Below are 20,084 nucleotides of genomic sequence, written 5' to 3' on the forward strand. Positions count from 1 at the left end.
TGCAGGACTATAACAACTGATTAGTCATTAATAACTAAATATAATAGAGATTTTCAACCCTGTTTTAAAGTTGTTTCTGCCGGTTGGAGAAACAGTCGACTAATCAGAACTTTTTACGTGGGATTAAGTATATCGTTACCATCTTCCTACATACAGTAGCTACATCCATGACAGAAAAGAGCAACCGAAAAATAGCCACAAAAATGGCAACAAGTGTGGATGAGATTGGAAAAGCTGCACTAGTTGTTACAGAAATAACAACTCAAACTCTACAATCTTTTCAATTGTTCTGAAAAATGTTAACTGCTCATAGCAACTGCTACCACAACTTCGTTATCAAAAAAAAAAAAGTAAAAACAGAAAAGAACATTGCCTGGAATCTCATTATAAAGTTCAGCTTATTTCTGATTTGTTACAATAAATAAGAATAAACTAATGAACCACCATAGATATTTCTTTCAGTGTTCTAATTGTAAACCCTAAATACGATCTAATAAAACTAACAATCAGTCAGTTGCTTCCAAGCCAATAAAGGACAGATGATGGTAAATTGCTGAGGACTGCAGTTTTACAGAGCTGCTGCTAGTCTGAGATATGTAATATGTGATAATGTGCCTGAGTGAGTGTGTGGCAGGATGTTGATGCCAACAGGCCAGTGGTCTCTTTCCCTGCAGCGAAACCAAAATGTAAAAATGGTAACTTTCAAACATCAGCAACCAGAAAGAGAATGTGTAAGAGAACCTGTTGGTGTCTGGATGGGTGTGGTGGATCTGTGGGAACTGGACAGAGGGTTGTTGAACTGGAGCTGCTCATAACAACATTAGCTTTGACTCTGTGCTGCTGTCTGTTGTTCATTCTGTCCACATTTTCTGCATAACACATCTGTTCTCTCTCTGTCAATCTCTGTCTCTCTCTCATGTCTGCATTATCTGTAGCTGGGTTTCCATCCAAGGAGTTTTTTAAGTACCAAATTTGAAAACCATAACCTAGTCAGATTACTAGTCAGGTGTCTTTAGCTCTTTTATTTTATGCTACTTTTTATTTCAAATCCACTACATTTCAGGAAATATAATGCTTTTTATTCCACTACAAGTATTTGACAGTTATAGTTACTAGTTATGTTGCAATTTATATTTCATAAAAGATGTATGATTCACTTCTAAAATGTTATGCATTTTTCAGTGAAAAAAAATCTTATTATCAAGTGATTGTTTTGGGGAGGGGTTGCCCAAAAGTAGATAAAGTAATAAAAACGAACTCCACCTTGACTGATTACAACAGTATACTAGTAACTACTTACACATTAATACAACATAAATAATAATCCATTAATATACACTATAAAATGGGCCATTCTACAAACTTAACTTTGGATACTTTAAAGCAAACTATGTAACTTTGGCAATTGTAAGATAATATTAAATGCTAAAATATAGTGTTATACTCGCACAAGTAGAGAAGAGTCATAAAGTCAGCAAACTGACTCAATAATGTCTGTTATACAACAGTATTCTATCTAAAGTTTGCTAACATTAGCCACCATACTGGTCATACCAGAGCAAGTAAGACTGTAGCAGCAAAATTCCTGAGTCTATTGAATTGAGCAAGGGTGTGTTTTATTGCTTTTGAATTAAACATTTCATTCTTCCACAAGAGGAAGAATGTATTATTTATTTTTTTCAAAAGTTACATAGTTTCACTTTAAGTACATTTTGCTAAAGGAATGACGTTAAGTAAATGCTTCAGTCTAATTGTAAAACAGTTATAGTGACTTTGGATGTTATGAAATGTTGTCCACCACATCCTTCCTGAACTGTGTAAGATGCCTGAAACAGTTTAGTTTGTTGAAGTATTTCTCTGTTTTCATCTTCAGAGAGCATGAAATATGGCAACATTTATAACATTTGCTAAAATGAAAGTAAATTACTACTTGCCCAATATACATTTTTGTGACTTTCCATTTTTCTCGTAAATGTGTTGTTCGACACTCTGGTGATGGAAATGCACCTAATCTGTTTTTTATTTTTTATATGCCGTTTCGAAAGTTCACCTGAAATTAGCTTGTCATTTGGATGGAAACAGAGCTCATGTGTGATTATTCATGTTTCTTTTTTCTCCTCTTTTCTGCTTCTCTTTCTCATCTCTCCTCATCTTAATTTCTCATCATCGCTCTCTCCCTGTATACTCCTGTCCCCTTTTCCTGCCTTCTGCATTTCTTCCACTCTGCTCCTTCATTTTCTGCTTCTTCCTCTGTATAATTTGGCTTTTGGATCTTTTGCTCTGTTTTGCATTCTTTCTTCCTCTCCTTTCTGGCCTCTCCTACCACTCCTGCCAATTCTTTTTCTATCCTATTCTATCTCTCCGTCTCTCTCTCAGATCACAGTGAGTGTGGCTCAGGGGCGAGTGCAGAGTCCCTCCCCTCAGCCTCGCTATAAAAGCTATGCCTACACCCAGGCTGCATATGTCAAGTCGCCCGAGCAAAAGAGGAGGCGTTTTACTGATCAGGTCCGTGTCTCGTAATGCTAACACTCCACGCCAAACGCTCATCTGTCGCTGCATGTTTTGGCTGCACACCTGTTGTTTTGTCTGCCCTTGTCTGTCTGTGTCATTGACAAAAAAATGTCCATCATACCAAGTCTACGATTGATCTTGAAAACGGACCTACAAAAGTCTTCATAGGTGCATAGGTGCTTTTTTCAAAGAATCTTCCTGATTCAAATATATATTTTTATTTTATGCTTAAGAAATGGTGTGCCTTATGCTACCCTTGTACCTGCGACAAGTGAAACACATTGAAAAGTGGAATTACTGTCCAAATTTTTGAACTTGTAGTGAAAAATAATTCTAAGACTGAATATAAAACTATGGGACTTGTTGAGTAGGACATTTTTTCCTGTCATTCACATTGTGTTTTAACTTAATTCGTGGTTTGAAATTTATATAATTTTGCTATTGATGTTATATATTCATTTGAACAATTCATGAGTCAGAAGTGATACTATTATGGGGTCTTCTTTTTTATCAGTAGTGATACAGTCAGCACTTTTATAGCCGATGTAGGTGAGCAACATTATGAACCAAACTTCTTCTTATTACGCTTATTTGCTTTCTTGACGAGAGTTAGATGAGAAGATGGATACTACTCTCATTAATTATGTTAATTATGAAGCAACAACCAGGAGTCAATTAGCTTAGCTTAGCATAATGCCAAAAAAACCCAGCTAGCACTAGATCACTAATCATTGTATCTCTTTTGTTAAAGGGACCTCTTAGACCTGCAAGGCGAGGGTCACGTGACTGATGCCATGTTCACATCATATCGTTCAGACTGTAATTACAAGCAGCCCAGTGAGAAAAAAACATTTACGTCAGTCTCCAAGTTGTACCAAATAAAATCCAATATTAACACTAATATAATTAATTAATCTTATTTAAAAGGAACTATACACTGTTTGTTTGCATCTAATTTCACTTGAACTGTTCCAAATACATGACACAACAAAAGTTGATAATTTAATAATCTATAATTTAAATAATAGAATAATGCTCTCTCTCTCTCTGAAGTCTGAATGCCAAGAGGTTTTCCTGTTATTCCTATTCTACCGACCTTGTGTGAATGCAGCAGTAGTCGAGCTAGCACTACAGCTAGCGAGCTAATTTTCTAGCATGTTTACTGTCAGCTGACCAATGCTGGCTGTGCAATCACTGGCTGCCGTCTTTTTACAACAGTATTTTTTAGCGATGCCCTCTTCGTTATTTGATATTTCTCTACTTTTGCCACTAGTCATCAAGAAATAGTTTTAGCACGTAGTCCCTGTAAAACTCCATCCTGCAATTTTTACATATATGTTTGTTTACGGATTTAAAAGGTACAGTGTGTAGGATTTAGTGGCATTTATAGCAGTGAAATTGCAGTTGGCAACCATTTGAATACTGCTCATGCTTTGTGCAACATGGCTTATTCTAAGGTAATGAAAACAACAATTCTTATTTTCAGGTGATTATACACTAATGAAAACATACTTAGAAATATTAATTTCCATTTCTGCCAATAGCTCCTCCTAAATGCTTTAGAGCTTTAGATGTATTGATAGTCGGATTTTTAACTTTTGAACAGAGCCACGCTAGCGGTTTCCTGTCTTTATGCTTTAAGCTAAGCTAATCACCAACAGGCTCTAGCTTCATATTTAGCATACAGACACAAAAGTGGTATCGATATTCTCAGTTAACTCTCGGCAATAAAGCACCTTTAAGTCAAAGTAGCTCTTACTGAACTGTTGCTAATTCGAACTAAAAAGTTGCTCTGTACATCATTGTCTTTACAAACAAACACAAACTGGCAAGAAAGTGTCTTATCTGTCACCATTAAATACAACAGCACCCTGAAACACAAAAATTTAGCTACTGTACATCCACCCGTCTTGTACATTTTTTTTTACATGTCCTCTCTATTCCAAAACATGACATTTCAAAATGTTCAGCTGCCTTTTCAAAGCCGTCACCCTGGGCTGCGTAATTAAATGTGGCCCACATTTTCGTGTGGAATGTATTCAGAGACTGTCAAATATTTAATGTACCAGCAGGGGGCTCGACTTAACTTGGCTGGCACCTAAAAGGCATCGCAAGAAGAAAAGATAATTTGTCAGATAAGCTTTATTCAAGCACACCCACTGTTCTTTGAAATGCAGGATGTAAAGCAGAACCTAGCATAAAAACCCCTGTCTCATTGCAACAAAGTTTCCCTTTCAAGCATATAAGGAACAGAGTTGACATGTTTTATATGGACAACATAGTGCATAAAGGTAAAATTTTAAATTGAGAGCATGTTATAGATTATCATATGTATTTTATATTTGATTACTTTACAAGCTGTAATTTCTGAGTCTCTACCATCAAACAAAACCAAACACATTTGCAATACAAAACAGGCATAAAGACAGAATGGCGCTGACTGAGGCTGGACAGTTATTAGCACCGTGGATGGGTCTTGTGTATCTTTGAGAGTGAGAGGAGGAGCGTGGAGCCGAGATGAAAAGAGAGAAGTTGTTAGTGTCCAGATCAGTAGCTGGCATACAAAGAGAGATATGGGGAGAGAGAGAAAGAGAAACCCAGAGAAAAAGAGGACAAGTTGTTAAGGTTGGACAAAGGCCAGAACTGCTTGTCAGGCACCGGTAATGGCTAACACTAACAGGCCTCTCCTCATCTCTCTCTATCTTTTCTGTCTCCCACATTTCTTTCATGCTGCCTGGTTTTTTCTACTCATCTCTCTGCCTTCCTGCCCCCTTTTTCTCACTTCTGACATACTGTCTACTTCCTTGTTCCATCTCCTCCTTTCCCTCCCTCTTCTCAACCCTTTTTCCATCCTACCCTCTAACCATGACATGCTCTATTCCTCTTCTTCTCCTCATATCCCTCTCCATAATCACGTTCCATCTCTGCCCGTTATCTCCTATCCATCCCTTCCCTCTCTAGTTCCTAAGTCCAAGCCAGGAGGAGCTACAGCGGGGCCTCAGTCCTCTGCCTCCAGGCTCCACCAGCCTGGAGAGCTACCAGGCTGCGCTGGAGGAGGTATGGTACTATGGTGCTGATAAAGAACTGTTACATATCTTATATTTAATGTATTTTACGTCTTCTTCTTTTAAATGATACAGTATGTCTGGTGATTTTCTATGTTTTTCTTATTGTCAACAAATCCCATGTGCAGAGCCAAACCAACAATGAATGTACCCTTCTAACAAGTATTATGTGTGTATCCAAAGCCTGATATATCTTATTCCTCTGTGCCCTAAAGCTCCATTTTTGTCCAAAAGCTATTAAAAACACATCAGTGAGCCATACTGTTGCACTGGGTGACATTTTCCTTCATTACCATGAACACACACTGTAGTTTATTTTGACTCAGTCTCACATACACCGTCCTGCTTCCAGAAACACTTGATTAATCCACCGCTGAAAATAGTCCCCAACAAATGCAATGTTTTTCCTGTTTGAGTCTTCAGTAGGAAAGAATGGGCTTGGAGCTGAGAGTCACAGACAGAATAGGGAAATCAGAAAGTATTGAGAGATGGACTAACACATTCTTGGTTTGGACATTTCATGGGATTTGTTGACAGTAAGAAAAAAATAGAATATCGCCAGACTTATCCTTCAAGTATGTTATATTAATTTGAATTTTAAGGTGTTGACATGGCTGCTGTCGGCTGAAGATGGACTCCAAGGCCAGCCTCCCATCTCCAACCATGTGGAGGAGGTAAAGGAGCAGTTCCACACACATGAGGTGAGCAGAGAAGTCCTGGTTTAACAAGGGGGCTGTAATTAGTTATACTACTCAGCACAGCTTTTTTTTTTCTTCCTTAACAGAGCATCCATGTACTTGGCACAAATACTCCCATGTGAGCTTGACATGTTTTTTATGTTAAGTCAACAAGTTTTGAGTTGATTCTGCTCAAATTTATAAAACCAATATAGCCTTTAAAGTATGTAATTAGTTTAAGCTCAATGACGACACATAAATTGTTCATTAACATAAAAGCACCTCATTACAACAAGAGATCTAGTGTTTTTCAGAAACGCTAAGATGTTTTGCTTTCAAAGTTTTAACCAAAGCGTTATTTTAAAGAGTACGGTCGAGACCTGCTCTATAGGAAAAGCGCAATGAGATAACTTCTGTTATGAATTGGCGCTATATAAATAAAATTGAATTTAATTGAATTGAACCAACCTGTTATTTTGTAGTACACATTATAAACTTTAGCTACTTTTACTAAAAGCTACACCAAGGTTGACTACAACTTCCATTTCTTAGTTTGTAACTTAAAATCTTTGAATAGATGCAACCCTGAATTTGTGTCACAGTATTTACACTGAAATGTCTTTAATATGTAATGTTAAAAAATAGCATACAGTATATTGTTAACCTCAACTGACTTAGCATTGACCTAGCATACATTTTAGTACTTGTTTAAATGCAGAAATTGTTGTAAAAATATCTACTCAATTTCTTTATCTTTATATGAGAAATTTGTCAGTTTTCTGTTTAATAAAATGAATAATTTGTGCCGACTTAACATAACAAAGCACCTCGTTACAACAGGAGTTGCATTATTGAGAAACACAAATGTTTTGCTTTCTTAGTTTTTACAAACCTATTTTCTATTAATCAATAAACCTATAGTCAAAGCTACATCGCATTTAAAGGTTGACAGTAAGGTCCATTGGTTGTAAATGAAATTGAGTTGAAACAACAGTTGCAGGGCTGTGTTACTACTTAAATGTTTAATGCCAAAATAGTGTACATGGTTAAGTACAGTGGGCAAATCATCAATTGCTGGAGTACCTCTTTAAAATCTCATCATGACAAAAATATATTGTTAGTGTTAAGTGTTAGTGGAGCCTTTGCACACACATGAAATTGGAGCTGGAGCAGTGAAGTCCTGTTAATATCAAGGGGGCAGTAATTAGTTATAGTATCAGAAAAGTGTTAATTTAAGATTATTTTTTCCTTAACAGAGCATCTGTTTGATACTACAAAGATGTGTCAAGGAATTATAGTATAACAAGATGTTAAATGTAGTTATATAATGAGATGTTAAATATTTTAAAATGTGTTTCTTGCAGTGGTAATAGAACAAACAAAAAAAACTGCACAGTTTTTTTCCTTTAAATTAGTGTTGCACAGACAAAACCCAGCCGAAAAACAATAAAGAAGTTAAAGTAATAGCAGCCATCAATCCATACCAACATACCATGTCCAATAACTAGGAAAACTGTGTAGTTAGAGAAACGAATGAGCCTCCCTCCACCACACTGAAGGGCCTGGCTTGAAAATACTGCAGTAATGAGTGTAAAGTGGCCCATCACCAAAGAACTGTATCTGCTCTTTGTTGATGGAATGTGAACAAACCTCTGAAAAAGGCAACACAGTATAAACTATAACAAAGAACATCCCAAATTTACATTTTAAATATTTAGATATTTCCTGGGTCCCTTAAATAGTAAGATGATGTCCCTAATAGGTCCCTAATAGTAAAAAAAAAAATCCACTTATTTTAAATTGATGTGTGGATTTTTAAGTTTTTGTCCACTGGCAGAGCTGATACAGCACTGAGCAACTGTTTTAAAGCTAACTGTAGGTCTTGAATTAACTCTGATGGATGTGGACTTACAGGACCACTGGCTTATTATCGACTACTATGCTCTCAAAATTAAATCAACCCTGGCCATTTTCCTGTGTGAGACCCTAGAAGGATTATATAAGAGTTAAGTGCTCGGAGAAAATTGATTAAGCACTAAGGTGAGAGGTGGAAATGTATTTTGAGATCAGTTAAAGTAAATGGAGAAGGGGCATAGGAGTAGTGATGTTCTTCTTCATTTGGAGGGGTAATTAAGCAAAATGAGTGGAATCATTGTGAATATGTGTGTGAAATGTTTCGTTCTGTCTCTCACCAGGGGTACATGGTGGAGCTGACCACCCACCAGGGCAGTGTGGGGCGGGTCCTCCGGGCTGGCGCTGCCCTGCTGGGGGAGGGGAACCTGAGTGAAGAGGAGGACTCGGAAGTAAGGGAGCAGATGAATCTCCTGAACTCCCGGTGGGAGCACCTGAGAGTGGCAAGCATGGAGAGACAGAGCAGGTAGATATACTCTTTCAAAGGTTTTTAGGTTGGTCTTTCTGTTGGTCGGTCCATCACTTTGGTTCAGACTGAAATATATCAACAACTGTTGGATGGATTGCCATGAAATTTAATATGAATATTCATGTTCCTATCTGGATCAGTTATAATCACTTCAGCACTTTTCACGTAGCCTCACCACCATGTCTTATACTTAACTGGACTGTTGTTCCTAAAGCCGTGGGACAAGCTCAAATAATTAAAGTTTAAAAAAACTTTAAAATTTAAGTCCTGTTCCCATGCAATTCTAATACTTGACACTTGGGAGCAACATATTCTTTGAGATGACCCTTTCAGGGTGAGTCTATAGGGTTACGTGGGGGGTCTTCGGCAGGAACTGACTTGTAAGTATCTGAATAAAATAGTCTTGGCTCTACCAAATGTATCTGTATTTGGAAAAAGATGCAAAGCAAACATTAATAAGGTTTTCAAAACATTTCAAATCCTTATTATGCCAAATTATGAGAGTGGACGGAACAAAGAAAAGTGAGAGAGTTTTTATGAAACTGGGTCCAAGTCTAAAGCGTAATGACTGGGTAGCCTTTTGGCATGTCCAAGACAAGTGTAATTGCTGCACTCAAAACAGCAGATCACAAGACTGGATTACACATACTCACCTCAATAGAGACCTAGGCCAGACGTGAAGTTTTAAGTATAAAATGCATCCAACAAGGAATGGATGTTTGCAGCCCAACAGTAAATTGGACGTTAGGTAAAGCCATGCCCCCAATGAGTTTTGGAATCTGATGGAGAGTTTTCTGCAAACAAGGATGTTTACCATTCCAAATAATATAATGAGGTAATAGAGTCAAAGGTCTTAGAAATATTTGGGAATAAAAACCAGGAGACATTAAAAAAGATAAAATAACTTAGGGAGAAGTTCACCCAATGAAAGATGTAGATACACAGTCAAACACACAAATGATTTAAATCCTATCCAACACTAAACTTCATAGAATACCTCAGGCCAAAATGATTTCACATTCTTTTTTTCTATCTTAATTTAGGCCTATGAATAAAGTTTCATCTCTTTTTACACAATGAATGAAGATCCCCACAGTAGCCAACAGTCATAGATACAAAGAACAGCGACATTTCTAATTATGGTGAATCCAATGATAACTGACACTGAGCCAAATTTAATTAACTGTTCAGCTATCTCCTTTGATAATCTTGTTGATTCAAGCACAAAGCTGTGCAGCCATGGCCTTGACTACCAAATACCACTTAGACAAGACAGCAAAGGTCTGTTATAATGCAGGGGTGAATATAAGAGCAGGGTAGGTGGCTTTTACCATTTCTACCAATTAAATCAGCAGTAGTTACTGCCTGGGGCATCAGCATGTTTAACCAAACCTTCATCTGCCTGCCTGAACTGTTCTTGAGCAAGACTCTTTTTGATAATGGCTAACCCCCACTGTATCAACATGTGATTGACAGCTCACTGAATTGTCTGTCACTCCCAGACTCCATGAGGTCCTGATGAACCTGCAGCACCAGCAGTTGCAGCAGCTCACAGACTGGTTGGACGTGACAGAGACACGGATTAAGAGGATGGGGGCTCAACCACTGGGTCCTGACCTGGAGGATGTCAAGCACCAAGTGGAAGAGCACAAGGTGGGCAGCTGCTGGCCTGAGCCCTGTTTTTTAAATGTGGCTTAACTAATCCAGGCTAACATGTTGTTATAAAGCTAAAATGATCCTGTTAATTGACTGTTGCTAAGCCCCACCCCCCCCTTAGTTACAGCTGCTAAGTCTGTCAAGCTTTCCGTTTTTGCAAACTTTCCTAAATCCAATAAAGAGTAGCATAATATAGTAGCATCCAGGATTGGCTTCCACATAGTGGTGCTAGTTGCGTAGAGGGATTTTTTTCAATAACTTGTATCCCCACAAACGAATGTAGTTACTGCAGTTAATGATGTGGATGTTGGAAGTAATGTGAGGTTGGTACTGGACGAAGTACGCTAGTTAGCCAGGCATGCTAATGTTTACAGCTTACAATAGAAAAACAAACAAAACAAACTCACACGTATGTGGCCCGCTCTACACACAGGGGCCTCCACAGCTGTAACGAGAACTACTGAACAGAAATTGTTCAAATAACTTATTCTTTGTTTAGCTATTCAGGAGTCTTTTTGCATCTTCTAACATTTGCAGCTACTTTTTACATGCCTGAGTTGCGGCGTAGCCACCTTAATCAATAGCATTTTTTGGTACTGGTTGTTTTTACAGTATGGCTTTGAGTATTGACACCTATTAAAGTGCCACAGGAGCTGTCATGCAATGATTTTTTTCCCTTCCCCATTTAAAAACAATATATGAACCACCTCTATGGAAGCATATAAACAATATTCAAACGATAATGTAAACTTGAAAATGTAATTCCACAATAGCATTATAATTTTTCAAATGTGTATGTGTTATTTGAGTCAAAATGAAAATGAAAATGCAATAATCCAATTTTCATTTTCATTTTCACATACTTCTATGGCCGTTCTATGACTATATTAAAATGAAAATGGTAAATCTGTTTGACATTTAATTTTAGAGCGGTAACCCACTGTACAGTGGACAATATTCAAATGTTAATTAAAATTTGAAAATGAAATATAAACAATGAATCCTGATTTTCCATTTATGCAAACACTATTTAAGTCAAAATGAAAATGAAAACGAAATTTTCTAACAATTTGAAAATGAAAAAGAAAACTGCTTTGGACCGCAGAGAGGAGGAGGTTTTCAGGGCCAACATGGAATACAGTACGGAGGTGAATTACAGTGGCTCTGAACAGGACTCTGACGACAAAGACGTTACTGAGGTGCTTTTCTAGCCACTGTTGCTAACAGTGTAAACAACATCACTCAACCGCAGCTCTGTGTTCCCAGTCCGGGCAGAGTCAGTTAATAGGACCACTAACTAGATAAGCAGTAATTAGTGGTTACTCAGCAGCAAGTAAAGCTGTCTGTCTGTCCTATCTCTGTGATGCTGCAAATGGCCCCCAGAAATGCTGCAGTGTCTATTGTTCAAAGCTAATTCTTGTCTCATTTGTGGTCTGATAAACAGTAAATTAATCAAATTCAGTGCCCCATATCACTAGTTTCATCAAAATCAGTGAACACAGTTATAAAGTTGTGTTTTTGTACAGTAATCCAGTTGTCAGTGAGGCCTGGTCGCCTTCTCTCCTTTCTGCCACAAGCGCCCATGAGCAAAGCAGCAGATGTTCAAGCAAGTAACGGCCTAACTGATGACCCGCCTTGATGAGAGTCCTGACACATTTTCTTTTTCATGTTGGCCCCAAAAGAGCATGGTGACATGTAAATGTAAATCCAAAGACTGGGGGTGCTGTTTTGCTTATTGTATTTCAATATTGTAAGACTAGAAAGGCGCTATACAAGTACAGTCCATTTACCATTTACCATGTTGGTAGCATTAAAAGTGGCATCTAATTACAGCAATATTTGGTAGTAAAGGTAGAATAACATCTAACTGTAGCATATTTTGGAACTGATATGGCATTGTATTTGATTTTTAATAAGACTATGATCTTGTGAAATGGTGTCATATAGTAGTTTCAGTATGTATACAGACTGAAAAATTTAAACTATTGGAACTGGAGAGTTTCTCACTGAAAAAACTCTCTTCTTCTAAAAATTTACAATGACAATTTAATTACTGTGCCTAGGGGGGATCTTTAATTAAATTTTGTCCATGTGTTGCTGGTCATACACAATCCAGCATGAACAGTTAGACTGTATAGCCATGAACTGAAAGCTCTGAGCTAGCATTTCTCCCTCTCCCTCCCTTCTCGCAACAGTCATTTTGAAATTTGGCATATGTATCATGTTGATTTTGAGAGCTTAAGACTAGTACTGAAATGATTAGTCAATTAGTCAATTGACAACAATAAATTTTAGTCATTTTTCAATCAAAAATGCCAAACATTAGCTGTTTTCTGCTTCTCAGGTGTGAGGTTTTGCTGCTTTACTTTTTAATATCATTGTAATTTCAATGGGTTTTAGACTGTTAGTTGAACAAAACAAGCAATCATAAGACATCACACTGGGCTCTGGGAACTTCAGTGAAAGTGTCGAAAGAAGTTGAAAGTTAAGTTGAAGCACTGAAAGGAGTTGAAATGTCCTATGTAAGTGATAAATTCAGCTGGAAGGCTCAGAAGTGGAAGAAAGAAATTAGGGCCAGTTGTCACCTGAAGTGTAAGCTAGGAAAGCAAAGAGGGTAAATTGTGCATGAACAGTGAAAGTTGTGGAAGTTAGCAAAGTGAAGTTTTTTGTGGAAAGGTGAAGATCTGAGACCTGAAAGGATTTGAAGTGACAGTTGAAGTGTAAGACTGAACTGTTGCTTTGAAGGCTAAAATTCTAATTATTTTAATTCATATTGCTTAAGATGTGACTTTGTGTAAGAGAGGACACGTTTGTCTAAATATTAATGCATACATTCTGTATGAAGTGTATGAAAGGCATGAACTAATGCAATAAAGTACAAAGGGTGAAGACTTGTTTAAAAAAAAGGCGAGTATGAATGAGTATGAAGGGGTTGAAGAGGAGTTGAAAAGATTCCAAGATGGATGGAATGTTCAAAAAATTTACTATTTTAAAAAGTATGAAAGATGTCAACAATCTGAATAGAGTCTCAGACTTCCTAAAAGAACTGAACATTTTGAAGTTTGAATAAAGTTTTCAAGTGTGTGTGTTTTTACTGTTGTGCTATATTTATGTGTGCGTGCCTGTCTTGTAGCTCCTGCAGGAGGACCTGGAGCTGGAGCAGGTGAGGGTGAACTCTCTGACCCACATGGTGGTGGTGGTGGACGAGAACAGCGGAGACAGCGCCACTGCTGCTTTGGAGAGCAAACTTCAGGTAAGGACACGTGCACACACTATCACCTCTCTTTCTCTCGCCACTCATTGCTCCCTCGTCCTCTCACTGGCTCACTCATTCTTTCTCAGTGGGAGTAGGCTCAGCAGACGGCAGTTGTTGTTGTTTCTTGGGGAAAATAGATTGAACGGGAGATGGTTTTGTCTTTGGTGTTGCGCAGTAATTAGACCTTGCCAGCGAGATGTGCTTGTGCTGTACGTGTGTGTTGTAGCTTTCTGCTGATTTTGTTTACTCTATAAGTTATCATCATACAGACTCCTGCTAGGAGCCAGACTTTGCTGCCTGTTTGTGCGGTTAATTCTCCACGCTTGTCTTAGCCTCTGATGTATGGGCCTTAGTTCCCCTTGTTAACTCCCATACACTGCAAAGAATAAAGCTGAAATCTATTAAAACTGCAGCCACTGATTTCCACTACTTCCTAATATACTAGACTTAATTGCAGCATGCTGCCCCATGTTGAAGCACCATTACATCTATTGCTGTCTTTGTCTAGGATTCAGTTGTTGGAATTTATCTCACCCTGAAATTGATTAGCCAAGCTGCTGATACAAGGGCATTGGATAAACAAGTAGACCAGCTTGTGTACCACTAAAGCGTTCACACACTACCCAACAAGCTGCAGGCTTGCTATTCTGACCTTGGACCTTGCTGTGGAAGAGAAAAGATCCTTTATGTTTTTGGATCAATAAATAATTGTTGCATTAAGGTTTTAGTTTTGTTAGTTTGAAGTAGAGCTGGTTGTGAAAGGTGCAGTAAGGTTTTTCCTTCAGACTCTTAATTGTTTAGATTCTGATATATTTCCAGATATTAATTAATCCCCAGTCAAGTTTCCTGCCAAATGTAGCACAAAACTTAACTTAATTTCTAGAAAATCTGCAAAAGAAAATGTGATTAATATGCGTTTCCATCCACTACTGCTATGTGAATATTTGAGTTTGAGTTTGAGGTATACAGTTGGTGGCGCTAATTCTCCAGTCACACACCATTAAACCATTGCAGAAGAAGAGTTCGAAATTAAAAAAATAGATAAAGAGAAGTATCTGAGCAAGCACTCGGTGCCAGCTTTCAATACTTTCAATACCTCAGTACTGAGGTCAATACCCAGCCCTAGTCACAGCCCTTGTAAGTACATATATGGATTACCACATGGGCAAAGTGGGCATGTGCCCAGGGCCCTGAAGTCAAGGGTGGCCCTAAGAGTGTGGAAATATGTGTAAGAGGACTCTGTTTACATGGGAGTAAGCCTATATGTAAATAAAATTGCAATATAATTATATAGGTGTTTTGTAAAAGAAGCTAGAGATGTGAGCTAGACAGTGCTGTAGTTAAAGGAGCGAACACTTTTGTTTATCTGTTTATCCTTCTGATTTGGACAAACGTCTCTCTGATTGTCTGTTATATTTTAGATCTTTCATCAGATCTGACAGACAGAGATTACATTTCCTGACGTGTACATTAAAATTGTATCTGGCTTCAGGTCCGTGATCATGATAATCTGTCCATGTGTAAGGAGAACACCAAATAAAGCATATTTTAACAGTGATGTCAAACTGCAACCTGGATTGCAAGTAAAGGTTGTGTCCACAGTAAGCTGCATATGATATGATATGAACTGAGATGGAGAGCAGACTTGGTGGAAAACAGGAAGTTGATGCAAGGAGAAAAGGGGAAGTCATGGTGATTTCATCTTGGGAATTCAATATGTTGTCGTTGGGGAAGGTGCAAGTAAGCCAGCTAAGGTAGAGCAGAGCTCGCCTTACACACAACAGGAAATGAAGAAATTTGGATAATTGGATGCGACTGAAACTCTTCCTTGGGGAGAAAAGGTCTGAGGAGCTGTGGATAAAAGTAAGCTGCTCTGTACTGAAAGTAGATTAGCTGAAAATGAGAATGTCTCCTCCAAAACTTTAGTCAGAAACTCCTTCCAAAAAAAAGAAGAAAGTAATTTGCACAAATATAATATTTTGCACAAATAGTAATGACACAATGCTGCTGCGAGTATCTTGAATTCATCATGTCATATTAAGCAATTAAAATGCAGGTAACACATTGGTTGTGCTGCATGCAAAGTACTGTATAATCACACTTAACACCATTAGAAACCTAAAGCAACTTCGTGTTTGACTTTTCTTTTTTAATGTCTGGAGGTGTGCTTGCATTGTTTCCTGCAATGCACTTTATTACTAAATACAAGATAAGAGAGATAAATAGATGAGAGAGAACACTGTGTGCAGGAATGTAAAAATGAAAATAGAAGGTGCCTTCCCTGACTTCTCCCCGCTGTTTAACTGTCACTTGATTAATTACAGGCCATTCATCTTAAGATTAACCTGCTGAGCCTCTCTCTCCACGTCTGTCTTTACCCGCTCGGTTGTCTCTCACTTTTTTGCATCTCATTGTCTTTTCATTTCCTTTCCTCCCTCACCGCCCTCCCCTATCTCTGTCTCTCTGTCACACTGATGACTTTGTTCAGTGGACACACTGCGGGTTTTGTCTTTGCCAGTTAAATGAAACGGAAGAGTGTCTCTCCTATTTTACTCAGCTAACAGCCAGCTGCCAATACGCCGACACAATGGAGTCAGGAAAAATAAACTTTTACAGCTCACAGCCTCTGTGTGTATGTGTGTGTGTGTGTGTGTGTGTGTGTGTGTGTGTGTGTGTGTGTGTTTCAGTGCTCCCAGATGCTTTAATGCACATACTGTGTTCAGATCTTTAGGCTGGACCAAGTAAAAGAACTATAATATAACATACCAAATATAACCAACAGACAGAGAAGCGCAATGGAAACTATGTGTTGATTAACATTTTAGTCTCTCATAGGAGTAGTTTGAAAGTAAGTAAGGTCCATAATGATTTGAATCCTATAAGCAACTGAATATCTAACTGTGAAATTTATAAACCACTTAATTTATAGCATTAAAATATTTATTTTAGTAGGTAGAGAAGGTTGTCCATTTATCCCAGGGTTGGTGGTTCAATCCCCGGCTCCTCCTACAAGATACTGATCCCCAAATTGCTTTCAATGGGCAGGCCAGTGCCTTGCATGGCAGCTCCTCCAACATCACTGTGTGAGTGTGTGTTTGAACAGCTGAATGAGAGGCAAATTGTAAAGCGCTTTGTCTGTTAAGGTAGAAAAGCGCTATATAAATGCAGTCCATTTACTGTATTACACTTTGAAAACCATCTGAATTCCTGTGGTTTGGATGCCCCTCTTTGAAATTTCCAAAAGGCAGTTTCAAGTGGTGAATTTTCAAAAAACTTCATTTTAAGTTGTTTTATTCCCCACAAATTCAGCTAAAAATGTAAGTGTCCAATATTCAAATAGCTATGTTTAAGTTGTCGAGTCATTTTCAAATCTAAAAATTCAGGCTCAAATTTGGATTGGTAAAGTTCAGACACCAAAATTAAAGATGAAAAATTCAAACTTGAACACCCATACATCAAGAATATTCACTCAAGCCTGAATGGACTCGATCTACCTTATCAGGTTATGTTCTGTCAGTCATGTGATCCAGGAGAGAGAAGTTCAGATGAGCCATTGGAAATACAGCTTACTTGAATTTTCAGAAACACTTTAATTTAAATTCCCTTATTTAGCATTTATAAGCAGTATATAAACATGGTTTATAACACAGTATAATGTAGTTGTAAGCAGCTATAAGGTCATTTATAAGTCTTTATTAATGTACAGTATTTGTCAACAATTATAACTTCTCATATGAAGGCATATTTTATATTATTACGACTGTGTTTTATTATATTGTCATTCATTATCTGTTTATACGGCAGAATTTGTGAACCCAGAACAAAATAAAAAAATCTTTGAAATTGTTAAACTTGAAATTACCTTCTGTAGATTTTACAGAGAGGAATTCAAACCAAACAAATCCAGACAGATGGTTTTCAAAGTAAAATATTTCATTGCAATAAATTCAGTGGCATTTGAATTTCAACATTAAATATTCAGTAATGTTTGATTTCATGATTAGGTATTTCATTGCTTTTTAAATTATAATTATTACAGCCTGTGTTTGCTTCCATAGTGTAGTATAGAAAATGGTTCATGGCAAAACTGCAGCTCTTAAAAGTGTTCATTCACCAGATATTTCTAGGTGCATTATCTTTATTAGTGGGTATGTAAGGTTAGATCACAAAAACGGAACTGAAAAAAACCCCCTGCAAACTTTTCCTGGTCTATCACTTTAAAAACTTGTAATATTCGTTTGGGTGAATGTTGTGTATGTTGCTGACAACAAAAGTTGGTTGAGAATCATGATGCACATGGCCAAAAGTATATGGACCACTGTAAAAAGTATGTTGACAGAAGTGTCCCCATATTTTTGCCCATATTTTGTACCTGAATAGGTAAAGATCAATGGAATATTATTTGCAAGTAGAGACCATCTTGCAAAGGGATCACACCAGCCACGACACCGGTCAACATGTTGACTTTCCAACCCATACGTACTCAGTAGTCATTACTACTTATTTATTATTATTATATGAGTACTAAGTTCTCATGGGTACTCTAAGTACTCATGGGTCGGACCTGTTTTTACATATTTCATTGCAATTATTCACAATGCATGCACTATACAAATCTCCATGTATTGGTACATATTTGTTGTACTGCCCTGAAATATTGCTACGAAGGTTTTTGCATATTATATTTGAGTTTTTTTCACATCTTCTTTCTTGACTCCAGCATGCTGCTTAACAAGTTTAGTTGAGTTCTTGTGTTTGATAGCAAGTCATCTCATTTTCCCTCACTAAACTAGCCTTCTTCTCTGCATAGGAGTAAATACTGATTTACTCCTATTTAAAATCCCAGATCCCATACCAGGTCTTATTCTCTCTGTTTTGTTCCTGTACTCTGTTGTCATAACACACACACACACACACACACACAAGTTTGTGCAGCTATTCTTGTGCGCGTTTTTGTTACCTTTTTGGGACCTTCTCCGGTACAAACACCTACCTTGTTGGGACCAGTAGTCCTCATGGGGACCAAAGCCCGGTCCTAAAGAGGCAAAACAGCATTTCTGAGGGCCTGGTTAATTAAGGTTAGGGGTAAGGTGTGAATTGAGGTTAGGTTAAGTTTAGGGTAAGGTATGAATTGGTTATGGTTAGGGTTAGGCTGTCAACAATGAATGGAACTCAATGCCATGTCCTAACACACAGCCTCACATAGCAAAATTTAACTAATGTCTTAGAGTGGACGAGAATAATTGAAACTGGGATACAGTGATACGCAACTTAAAACAAATGTGGGCCAGGGCCATTAAGTGGGGGGTCAGTGGCCCCTTCCCTATTTCCTACCCCCCTACTACTGGCGCCCTTGCTTGGACCACACCCATCTTTGAACTCTGCCTTTATTTTGATCTCAACTAACACAAAAACTCAAAACTCAAAAACTCGGGGAAACACCACAACTTCAAATGTTATCCTGCAGCATGATGAATTTAAAAGGGCTAAAAATAGTCTTTTTTCGATTTGATTAGCATAAAACTCCATATCATCATTGTTTATATTTAATGTGTTCAGTCAATGGACTCCATTCACGTGGATAGAATATATAGGGATATGTGGTTCCTGTCGTCTCTGAATTTCATGCCCTTCCACAATCATGGTCAGCTCCATCCCACTAGGAGAGAGGAACGAGAATCAAACTACATTTTTGGTTCAGCTAAAAAAAATGTAACGTGAACGTGTGAATCCATCAGCCTTTGAGGCAATGTGATGAAAATGTTTCAGTCCCTCAGGGGAAATCATTCAAAAGGAATTTTTGTGTTAATGTAGACATTAATTGACAATTTATATGTGTGTGTGTGTGTATGTGTGTGCAGGTGCTAGGTGACCGCTGGGCAGCCATTTGTAGATGGACAGAGGAACGGTGGATTCTGCTTCAGGAGATTTTACTGAAATGGCAGCACTTCACTAATGAACAGGTAAGAGCGCAGGTGTGCATTTGTGTGTGTGTGTGTGTGTGTGTATGTGTGCGTGTGTGTGTGCATGTGCGCGTGTGTAAGCTGAGGCAGGATCACAGCAGCATTTGCCGCATGTATAATGAGATTAGATCATCCAAATCGTGTCTACTCCCACATTCTGAAGGCTTTAAGAGAAATTTTAAGATGAAACAGACTTCATATTCATAGAAGGATAGTAACAAAAAGAGGGAATTTTGCACTAAAATGTCTGTAACTCTGGAAGATACCCACTTGATTTGTCTAACTCAGACTGTTGAAGTCTCATATTAACTTCAGATAAAATTTTGAATACATTTTTGCCCAAAAATAAGACTGGATTTTGTTCCCCATCACTTCTACTGGCCAGTATGAACAAGAGGAATGATTACAGCAAGCAAAAACTGTTTCAGTGTCCATATGGGTAAATGACTTTTGTTTTAAGACAGACTTCAAAAAATATGTGGGATGTGTATGGCAGTAGTTGATTTATGTGAGGATGGTGTGAGCATAAAGATCATGTTAAGCCACTTGTGAGATTTTATGATATATTGTATGGAG

At 37.8% G+C, this 20,084-nt stretch overlaps 1 protein-coding gene across 17 annotated transcripts in view; it reads left to right on the forward strand.

Annotated features, from left to right (window-relative positions):
- Nucleotides 1-20,084, forward strand: part of dmd (dystrophin) — a 419,464-nt gene that overhangs the window by 194,707 nt on the left and 204,673 nt on the right. For 16 of the 17 annotated variants that reach the window (XM_044188364.1, XM_044188362.1, XM_044188369.1 and 13 more), the window contains exons 10-16: nucleotides 2,377-2,505; nucleotides 5,473-5,568; nucleotides 6,179-6,277; nucleotides 8,449-8,630; nucleotides 10,136-10,286; nucleotides 13,423-13,542; nucleotides 19,407-19,508. In XM_044188364.1, the coding sequence (XP_044044299.1) occupies nucleotides 2,377-2,505; nucleotides 5,473-5,568; nucleotides 6,179-6,277; nucleotides 8,449-8,630; nucleotides 10,136-10,286; nucleotides 13,423-13,542; nucleotides 19,407-19,508 (879 nt within the window). The remainder of the gene's footprint in view (nucleotides 1-2,376; nucleotides 2,506-5,472; nucleotides 5,569-6,178; nucleotides 6,278-8,448; nucleotides 8,631-10,135; nucleotides 10,287-13,422; nucleotides 13,543-19,406; nucleotides 19,509-20,084) is intronic. The other variant, XM_044188368.1, reaches the window with a different exon arrangement.

Source organism: Siniperca chuatsi, linkage group LG24 (assembly GCF_020085105.1).
Source record: "Siniperca chuatsi isolate FFG_IHB_CAS linkage group LG24, ASM2008510v1, whole genome shotgun sequence".
In the NCBI taxonomy this organism is placed as follows: Eukaryota; Metazoa; Chordata; class Actinopteri; order Centrarchiformes; family Sinipercidae; genus Siniperca; species Siniperca chuatsi.